The sequence below is a fragment of the Nelumbo nucifera genome, chromosome 8, assembly GCF_055504915.1.
Source record: "Nelumbo nucifera cultivar China Antique chromosome 8, China Antique-T2T, whole genome shotgun sequence".
Classification (NCBI taxonomy): Eukaryota; Viridiplantae; Streptophyta; class Magnoliopsida; order Proteales; family Nelumbonaceae; genus Nelumbo; species Nelumbo nucifera.
In genome coordinates, this window is record NC_142656.1 from 23,369,383 (window position 1) to 23,380,353 (window position 10,971).

The window sequence follows — 10,971 nt, forward strand, 5'->3', positions numbered from 1 at the left end:
ATTGTTAACAACTATTTGGAAGTCCCTAAGCCTTTCAGGTTCCAATGGATGTATGGACCATCCACCCAAATTTCATGGACATTGTTGAGGTTTGGAAAACCTATTTTGAGGGCAATTCTCTAATAAGTATTGTTGTTGGGATGCACATGTGAGCAGGTGTATGGAATGATGAATGAAAGAGAATCCCACATTGGAAAGACACAAGAAGTGCAAGAGGCTTATATACAAGAGTGGCCCATAACCCAATAACTTAGGCTTTTGGGTTGTAAGTGGTGTCCATCTCTTGTGTACAAGTTTAATGCGTGTGTATGTGTACGAAGCCCCTGATTTTGGCAACTCTTCATGGTTTGTGACCCCCCCTCAAGGCCCAATAGTTTTTTCAACCAAACTCAAGCTACTTAAATAAATGCTTAAAACATGAAACAAGGAGAAATTCATAGAAGTGTTCCTTAATGTTTATCAAGCTAAACAAGCACTATTTGAGGCTGAAAATGTAGTGATAGAGGATGATTCTTTTACTAATCAGCAATTGCTTCTAAACGCCATTGAAACTCTTAATCAAACTTTGTTTCAAGAAGAGATTTTTCTTTGTCAGAAATAATCTAAGAGAGAGGTGGCTTAAAAAGGGAGATAAAAAATTCTTGTTTCTTTCATACCTCTATGAAGGTTGCCAGGAATAATCATTCTCTCATAAGAAATGCATATCAACGATAATGAAACTAATGATACTAGCTAAATTCAAGACTATGCAGTGCAGTTTTTTAAAAGCTTATTTTTAGATGAAGGCATTTTGAACCATGCATGAATACTTGAATACTTATTGGATTGCATTCCTCAGATTATTGGTGATGATGATGATGATGATAATATAGCTTTCGTGGAAATACCACATTTTGAAAAAAGGGAAAATCATAATCTATGATATGGAAAGAGTTCTGACCAATCAAAATCCACCCATGAATTTTGATAATTAACACCTGATTCACTATCAAGTCCATGATTCCGGTCAGTTGATTGGTGAGATGTTTTACGGATATCATATCTTTTCCATATCATAGTCGAACCCTTTTCTTTACACATTGCTGGGATGTTGATTAAGCATGTCCTCCAGACTCCAAAGCATGCCCATACATATTTTATATTCAGTGGCTATTCCAAAATTGTTTGCTCAATTTTTTTAGGGTTCTTTATAGTTCAGCCCCAAGCATCATTGGCTAAGTTGGGATTTGCTTTGTAAACCCCATGAAGAAGGTGGTTTGGGGATTCGATCCCTCTATTATATTGCTAAATCTTTTAGAATTAAAGCTTGTTTTTAGTTAATTGAAAATGCAAGTTTATGGGCTAAACTTTTCCATTCAAGATATCTTAGATCTAACCCAATGGTAACATGCATTTTTCTCTATCTAATAGCAGGTGGCTGATTGGTAATGACAGTTTGTCTTTTTGGGTTTACAATTGGCAAGGTGTAGGCCCTCTTTGTAATGAAACTCACGTTGATAATTTAATTGACTTTAAGTTGAATGAAGTTTTGAATAGTAAAGGCTGTTGAAACATTCCAACACATCTTAATTAATGTCAAAGAAGATATAAAGTTGTTGGCTTCCTCCTCTAATATGAAGATTACAGGTAACAATGATCGGCTGATTTGGACATGTAAACTCTAGTGAAAACTTTATATTATTTTTAGCTTAGGCTGTGTTTGGTTGCGACACAATTTTATTTACATTAATACAAATATGTGGGAGTGCAAATGAAAAGAATGCAAACCTTGTTTTGGGTTTCACTTTATTATATTTCAGGTTTTCTTTTACTTCATTTATACTGAAACAAAAGAAATAAGGTAAAATTTGAAACAAAAATAAATCAGAATTTGGACCCAAACCATTTGCACTATCACAGTTTTGCATCAGTGCAAATAAATTTGCATTGCAACCAAACACAGCCTTAGGACTTAATAAGATCACTTACTAACAGCGCCAATTGGAGTAAGAATGTTTGGAGGGTGGGTCTTCCTATCAAGATTTCAATTTTTATGTGGAGATTTATGTTCTATCTCCTTCCGGTGGATGATCACATTATAAACAATAAGGCTGTGTTTGTTTGCGATACAAACACTAAACTGGGGTATTTATGCACCGCGGTTCGCGTTTCGAGTGTTTGTTTGAAACGTAAAAAAGTAATGATTATCAAAGTAAAATTGCATTTTCTAACACTTTTGTACTCTAAAAAGAGAGCATTACTGTACCTATTTTTTGGATACAAATTTGTATTCATTTGATAATTAACTTTTTGACCAAAGTTGAGGCATTGAAGCATAAGATAGTTGGAGCAATTAATGATGAGCCCACACCTTTGCACCAATTTCAAACAAACAGGATGAATGCAAAAATGGTTTAAAATGTGAACCGTGTTTGCATTCATGAACCAAAAAATGGGTAAATATGTAGTGTACATATTTGCATTTGCATTGCAAACAAACACAGCCTAAGGGAATTTTTTTGGCATCAAAATGTTTATTGTAGATGCCCCACCAGAAGATGTTTGATCTTCTTTTTTATTTTTTTCTTATAAGGCTCAGTTTGGAAGGAGTACAAAAGGCTTAGTTTTGAAAGAGTACAAATACAAATATGTACAGTACAAAATAATACAAAATGCAAGGTTTTGCACTCTAAATATTTGTATTTGTACTCCTAGGAATTTCTTAGCCTCTATTTTTGAAATTCATATTATAGGTCTTAGAACATTCATGATCGTGTCATACAATGGTGGAGGTTGTGTATTTCACACTGTCAAAGAAATCAGATTTTGAGGATTGTTCCATCTATCATTTTGTGGGAAATTTGGCTTGATGAGAGATGTAGAAGAATTTATGAGGGGAAAGCTATTGCTTCAAGTCAAGTAATTCTTTGAAATAAATATTGGCTCTATGAGCTTAACAATCTAATGTCCTCCCCTCATGTCAATTACAATACTGACAGATGGGCCTTGAGCCTCCATGTTCCTATCAAAATGGTTACCTTCAAAGAATCAAATGAGATTGGCAATCCACCACAATTTTTTAAGGGTAAGAGACTTAAAACCTCCCTTTGATTTTTGTCCTAAATACTAAGACTTCCCCTCCTTTTTCAAAATGGACTAAGACCTCCCTTGTTAGATGATGTCACCAAACAAAAACCTTCCCTCCTTTATGAATCCATCAAAATCCTGTGGGATGTGATCACACATTTGGTCAAATATTTTCAAAAAGCCAACATTACCACTTTAGTTTCCCTGTGTGTAATCACTACGTTGAATGAAGACCTCCCGACAGAAGCTTTTCCATTAAAATTTGTAATATGGTTCAGCTGTAACCAAACAAAACAAATCTCAATCTTTAATACAAAATCCCATTAGAATGGACAAAATAACAATAAATGGAGATTGGTTCTGAAATAGCCAAACAAAACAGAAATCAATCTGTAACACAAAATCTCCCATTAATGAATGAGAAAAATAACAGCACATGGAGATCATCAGTCTTCTAGCAAGATTTCAGTTGTAAAGATCCATGAAACACCACACTCAAACTGATGGAAAGCTAGTTAACAACGAGACAGAAAACCCAAAGAAAGAGGAAATAACATCTCAAAAAGAGACACCATATAAGAAGTTTTAAGTATCAAGATTTAAGGATCAAATTTAAATTAAAGAGAGACAGAAAATAAACAAAAAAATTGCTCATCAGTCTTCGAGCAAGATTTCAGTTGTAAAGATCCATGAAACACCACACTCAAACTGATGGAAAGCTAGCTAACAACGAGACAGAAAGCCCAAAGAAAGAAATAACATCTCAAAAAGAGGCACCATATAAGAAGTTTTAAGTCTATCAAGATTTAAGGATCAAATTTAAACCAAAGAGAGACAGAAAATAAACAAAAAAATTGCCAAAAAATAATAACAAAAAGTAGAATGCCTATGAAAATACTCAGTAGGAATTTTAAGTAAGAACAACAATGATCAATTGAGATAAATTGAAGGGTGAAATTTGAAAACAGGAGGAGATAGATGATATGCTGGTTAGATTTATGTGTTTTCATGGTAAACCAGCAGCCAAGAAGTTGAAACGAGAAAACACTTAAGACTTGCTCTGTAGAGAATCTTGAAACGAAACGTCCCTGCAAAGTGCAAAGCATCCTCTGTAAAAGATCCTTAGCCACCGAGGAAATTGAGTTGAACATCTTTGAGTTGGAATGTGGACATTGTCATGAAGCACCGCCTTGAATATCTTTGCTGCAGACTCACAGTACAACAACATGATTCCAGTTAACATTATGCATGTAATAGCCCCTGCACCTCTACACATCGATTTTCTTATTGTAATCCCTTCCCGAATGCACCTCCAGCACTGTGTGGTATGAAGTCTCAATGATCCCCCTCATCGATCCCAAAATACACTATTCAGCTTATATCCCGATGAATAGGAACACCATTCCTATCACAAAGAGCAATGCCATCCCTTAACAATTGCATAATGACTAGTTGACAACTACTTCAGCTTTGAGAATGTTTCTTGTAGGTGTTTGTTGTATTGCCGATGGGTTCTCTCTTTATTGTGATATTTGATTAGAAGGGGTATTAGACCTTTTAACTCTTGTTGGACATAATGGCTGATGCATTTAACACGGAAGGTCTTAGTCCATCATGAAAAGAGGGGGGAGGTCTTAGCATTTAGGAGAAAAGTCAAGGGAGGTTTAAGTCTTTTACCTTTTTTTTTTTAAACTAAATACTAATGGAACCTGTAGAGAAAATCCAAGGCTTGGAGGTGGCAGGGGAATCTTGGGGTGATCAGTCTTGGCTTAGCCAAGAAACTCGATCTGGTCCAGCCTGCAAATGTCCAGGCCTGGGCCCAAATATTTGTGTATAGCCCGGCCCAGGCTCGGACCCACATCAAGTCAATAAAATTCAAGGTCGGGCTTGGGCCTAATACTTCAAGCCCATATGTATGTATGTATGTATAAATGTTTTTTTATTTTTATTTTGTATTAAATATAACAGTTTTAAGTTTTATTTTAACATATAAATAAATATTTATGAATTAAAACATGTTAACACTCTAGTCAATCCAAGTACAAGAATTGTCCTCCTAAGGCCTTTTATAGATAAAGGCAAAGCCTTCACTCTCATTCCTAAGCAACATGAGACTTGGGAAATGGTTGTACTAACTATTTAGTGTTGTTCCAATCCCACATTGATCAAAAATAGGAATGAGGGCCTTGCCTTCATCTATAAAAGGATAGATAACCCAAGCCTAGTCAAGCCCAATTTAGCTTTGGCTTGTGTTATTTTTTTGTATCTATTACATTTACATATTATTTAATTTAAAAAATTAAAAAAATTAAATTTATTATTTGATGTCATGGGCTCAAAGTCATTACTCGCTAGGCTTGGAAAGCTCCTAAGCCTGGCTCGAGCCTATGTAGGACCAGGCTTGGGCATGCAATCTAGGCCCAAGGTGTGGATTGGGCCGAGCCTGGTCTTAGCTTAAAGCTCTTATCATTGGTGCTATGCTCGGCCCGACCCATGACCACCCCTATGTGACAATGTTGCTTTAGTTAATCTTCTCAATTCGGGCAAGTCTCATCCTTGGAATGTTCTGTATTTGGTTTATGAAATTGGGCAACTAGTTTCGCAACTTAATGTGATGTTTCATTACATCTACAGAGAAGAAAATAGACTAGTTAATTTGCTTGCCAATTGGAGAACTGGCTTAGCCTTCGATTTCTTTTTCTTGGACATCAATGATTTGCCTTTAAAAACTTGGTCAAAGGTCAATGATTGTAATGGTTTTCTTATTCCAAGTAATGCATAAGTGTGTTTTCTTTTCCTTGGGTAGGCTTAAGAATGTTAGAGAAAGCTTTTGTATCTCTGGTTTGGGGTAAGGCGAGGTCCATATATATATTCATGTCATAGTGGTTTTTTAATAAAATTATAAGGTGGCTACCCCTACACTTGGAGTAAAGTTTGGGGCTAGAAGAAAATTAGAGAGATTATAACTATATTGTTCACATTGATAGTAGAAAATTTTTGGATTTCAATCACATGGTTTCACCCTTACTTTGAGGGGATTTTTACATTCAAAACTTTGTTGTGCAGTGGTATTGTTGTGTTCTGTATTTGTTTCATTAGACATAGTTCATTATCATTACTTTGCATTTTTAGTTAATAATAAAAGTGAAATAACTTTCCAAAAAAATTAATGTGTTAGAATTAATTTATTCTATTGTGAATGATCTTAAGAATGTTAAAACACTTAGTAATATTTCTTATATTATTACCTTCATAGATAGTACTTATAAAAAAGTGTGGGTATGCTATTAAATATAAAGATGTTTTGGAAAAAAACTAAAACAATTTTATTCTAAAGGTAGGAAGATATGAAAACCCTTTAAATGTATTTGTATTGATCATAAAAGTAAATACATTGATCTATTTGAAGAATATTTCAAGAAAAATTACATTAGACATGTAGCGGCAGATCTAGGACCTTTGATCAGTGGGGGCAGGGTATCTAGTAGGGAGGATAGGTACCCAATGAAGACAAGGAAAATTGTCATCTCTAGGTAGGGGTGAGCAAGAAAAAAAATCAAATCGAATCGAAAATCCGGTTAATCGAACCGATCAGTTTGGTATTTTTAAAAAACTAAAAGTACCGGTTCGGTTTCAATTAACCAATATAAAAAACCGATGGTTAACCGAATTAACTGATATACATGTATTTCTATATATTTTATTTATCTTTATGTATACTATATATATATATATTTATATATATTGTATATTTTCTATATATTATAAATTAATAAATATGCGTTATATACAAATATATATATTTATATATTTTTATAATATATCTTGTAAATATAAGAAAACCAAACAACCAACAAACCAAATCGGTCAATCGGTTAACCGATTGACTTCGGTTCGATTTCAATTACAGATTTTCCAGAAACTGGTAATACTGGTTCGGTTTCAAAAATGGGCCCATGGGTACCCAATGAGGACAAGGAAAATTATCATCTCTAGGTTAGAGGAAATGAAGTAGAGATGAGATTGAGTTGTTGAGGGATGTTAATTGACAAAAAAGCAAAGGACATAAAAACATATAAGTTAAAATCTTAGATCCCAAACCTCATAACTTGGTCAATATGAAATAGAGATGTGTCATTCTTGTATACGTTTTCTTTATAAGGGAAAGTTCCTGATCAGTACCTTGTACTTTGGCTCGAGTGACAATTTTGTCCTCGAACGTTAAAATGCAACAATTCAGTACTTGAACTTTCAAAATGTGACAATCCAGTACCTGTCGTTAACCAGCCCGTTAATCAGTCGTTAAATGACATTTGAAAAGTCAAAAATGCCCTAAGAATGCCATCTAATTCTCTTTATCAACCATAAAAACATTGACAATAAAATGAACAGTCTCAAATTCTAGATTCTTCTAAATAGTCACCAACTTTTTTGAATTGAAGAGGCTAGGATTTGAGACTGTTTAGTTTTTTGTCAACGTTTGGATGGTTGATAAAGAGAATTAGATGGCATTCGAAGGGCATTTTTGACTTTTCAAATGTCACTTAACGGCTGATTAACGGATTGGTTAACGGTATGTACTAGATTGTCACATTTTGAAAGTTCGGGTATTGAATTGTCGCATTTTAAGGTTCGGGGACCAAATTATCACTTGAGCCAAAGTACAGGGTACTAATCGAGAATTTTCCCTTTTTTTACCTATTCACCTTTTAAAAAATGACCCCCATTATGAAGACAAATTTTATTTGACTCTGTATTATTTTATTTGACTAGGGCCAATTGTGAAAAAAATAAATTTCTTCATAATTTTTATAATTATATCAAACCTTTTTTCAAATCTCAATCGGGGAAATTGCCCACACTGAGTTTTACATAGATCCGCCATTGAGTATTCCATTTCTAATACATCACGATACATGCAACATATGCTTCCTAAACTGTATTTGGGACTTATTTTTTACCTGAATAGTTTTTTTTTTTAAATATTTTGAAAGAAAGAAGTATTTTTATCTTTAACTAATTACTATATTTTTTTTTCAAAATATTTTCTTGCAAATTTGAAAGCTAAATCATAGTTTTTTCTTTCTCAAATGAGTTTTTATGCAAAAATTCTATTTTGATTTTTTCATCAACTGTTTTTTTACTAGATTTTGACTTTCATAGCATGAAAAAGCACAAAAAAGTAGTTAGAGAAACACTCCTAAATGTGGCATTATATCGTTATACATTTTTAAAAATGATGCTTTTAGAATTATGTAGACATATAGTATGAAATATAAGAATGATGCTTAAAAATATTTAAAGAATTTAATACAAGTTAAAATAAACTAGGAAAACTTTTAAATATATTAGTATAAATAATAAAAGTAAATACATTAGTCCTTTGAATGAGTATTATATGAGTCATGACATTAGAATTAAACAATTAATTTTTAAGACACAACACAATAATGTAGATAAACGAATACACACTATTGTGGAAAGAATTAGGATTGGGCTTGGTTTTAATAGGTTAAGGGAGAAGTTAATTGATGAAAATTTTGACTAATTTTTCGCATTCATTTGATTTATAATGTTTATCCCAATAGAAAAGTGGTTCTCATTAACCAAAATTTTTGTGTTAAATTTTTAGCTAAGTTTTGGACCTTACACTAAAATTCTTTTCCTAAGTATTACTCATCTCATATGTGGATAATTAACATTTCCACTTTGTGGAAAAATTGATAAAAATAATGAGACAAATTTGCCCATTCTAATAATGAGTTTTTTATGAATAAAAAAGTTATTGTATGCGGGAACAGAAAAAACATGAGCAACTTATTTGGGTAAGTGCACTTAAATGGTATTTGACGTGTATTACATTTCCAAGTAAGTGATACCCTTTTCATAGATTGATAAATTACTTTTTCACTTAAGTGGAAAATTAGAAACACACTAGTAAGATAAAATTATCCCTTATAAAAATAGAATATATGGGTAAATATGGTGAATTAACCAATTTATATTAACAAACTTTATAGTTAAATTAAATGAATATAGATAAATATATTTACTCGAAAAAGTGTTACCTAGGAAACACTTATTCGTGTAAATAATTTATCAAAAATGAACGATGCATTTTTTATCATAGTCAATTGTGTAAATGTATGTTTTCATATGTAAGATTAATGAAATTTTTTTAGGAAGACATATTGTATATTATATGTTTGTTAATTAACTTATTTTTATTTGTTTTTTTGAATGAAAATATATACTTCACAAAGCATATACTTGCCTAGGTTTTTATAGAACTCATAAAAGTTGGATAAATCTTCACTTTACCCCACCTTATAAATTTTAATTAGTTTATTTACAAAACTCTCACTTAATAATATAATACCTCCCTTGGATATATTCTAATAGTTTTTTTCCATCTATCATTATTTTCTAATATACAAATAATAATCCAAATACCATATATTATTTATGATTAATAGTGTTATTTATTTTCACTTGCTTTTACACTAAAATACTTTACGATATAGACAAAAATTATTGTTCTCTACTTGATACAATATCTCTTTTTTATTTTGATAATTTTTTCCTATGAGTATCCACAATTCTATTTATAAAGACATAAATAGCATATTATTTTTATTAAGAAAAAGTATTTAAGTAGATGCTTTTACTTTCCAATAGTATCATTCTTTCTTAGACATGTTTTTTTTTTTTTTTGTGCAACATAAGGGAAATGGATTGACAAATTAGATCTTTGCCTTACCAAGATTTTCTTCTAGATATATATAAGATAATCTTTGAAATCAACATCTAAACTTTAAAAATGAATTTGCACAACTCCTTACAATCCATTCTCTAAAACAATTGATTGACTTTTGATTAATTCTAGGTAGTGTGTTCATATGATAGTACACTAGAAACAAACAATGCAAAGAAACTAAAAAAGTTGTGTAAAACAGTGAAAAGAGAAAAAAAAAGGATGAAAAGAAGACAAACCAGTAATATCCAACATTTTCAATTCCATGCGTTGTCAAATGCTGCAGAGGTAATGGCCTGAGCAAATTCTTGGAAATTAATTCGACCATCTCCATCGGTGTCCGCTTCCTTGATCATTCCTGTCAGCTCCTCTACTGTTAGAGCATGACCAAGCTTGGCCATGGAGTGTGCCAATTCTGCTGCTGTAATGTATCCATTGCCATCACGGTCGAATATTTGGAATAACTTTTGGAGTTGCTCCTCAGTATATGGAGATTTTGTACAGAGCAGGTCGGGTGATACTAGGGCCACAAACTCAGAGAATTCGATAAGGCCATTGCTGTTCATATCAGCCTTCTGGATTAAACTGTCAAGTTGGTCTTGACTTGGTTTCAGGCCTAGCGATCTCAGTAGCGACCCAAGCTCAAGTTCGGTTAAACTACCATCATTGTTCCGATCAAATGATCGGAATATCTCCCTTAATTCAGCAAGTTGTTCATCATCAAATTTCATTGGCTTGACACCACTCATTTCAACACTCTATCTTTCTCTTGATCAATCCTTTATTCTACCTCAAAATCTCGGCCTAACTTTGAACCTTGAAAAAGAAATTGCTACTAATTCTCTTCAATCATCTACAATCTCTCAATCTCCTATACGTCTCTAATTCTCGATCCTAATATTCAAACCTTCATTCTATACATCTACCAAAGCTCGATCTGCTCTTTTGGTTCCTCCTACAAGATCGTGATCAATCTTCATTCTTCAAATTGATCCGCAATTTACATAACATAATTCTTCAAATTGGTCGTTGTATCTGTAATCGATCTCTTTGTTTTGTTCGGCTCCGCTTCAAAGATCAAAACCTTCCCTTGGATTATGGATTTGGAACTAATCCCTCCGTGTCATCTATTGGTGAATTTTTCAATTGAA

The 10,971-nt window shown here is 32.7% G+C and overlaps 1 protein-coding gene across 1 annotated transcript; it reads right to left on the bottom strand.

Annotated features, from left to right (window-relative positions):
• Positions 1–3,204: 3,204 nt before the first annotated feature.
• LOC104609214 (putative calcium-binding protein CML18) lies at positions 3,205–10,705 on the bottom strand. The gene is made up of 2 exons (XM_010275469.2): positions 10,060–10,705; positions 3,205–3,344 (listed from the first exon to the last, which is right to left on the bottom strand). The coding sequence occupies exon 1, from the start codon at positions 10,567–10,569 to the stop codon at positions 10,078–10,080; it is 492 nt and encodes a 163-aa protein (XP_010273771.1). The 5' UTR covers positions 10,570–10,705; the 3' UTR covers positions 3,205–3,344; positions 10,060–10,077.
• Between the last annotated feature and the right edge of the window lie 266 nt (positions 10,706–10,971).

Coding starts and splice junctions, on each gene's coding strand:
- LOC104609214 (XM_010275469.2), bottom strand. CDS start 10,569: ATGAGTGGTGTCAAGCCAATGAAATTTGATGATGAACAACTTGCTGAA.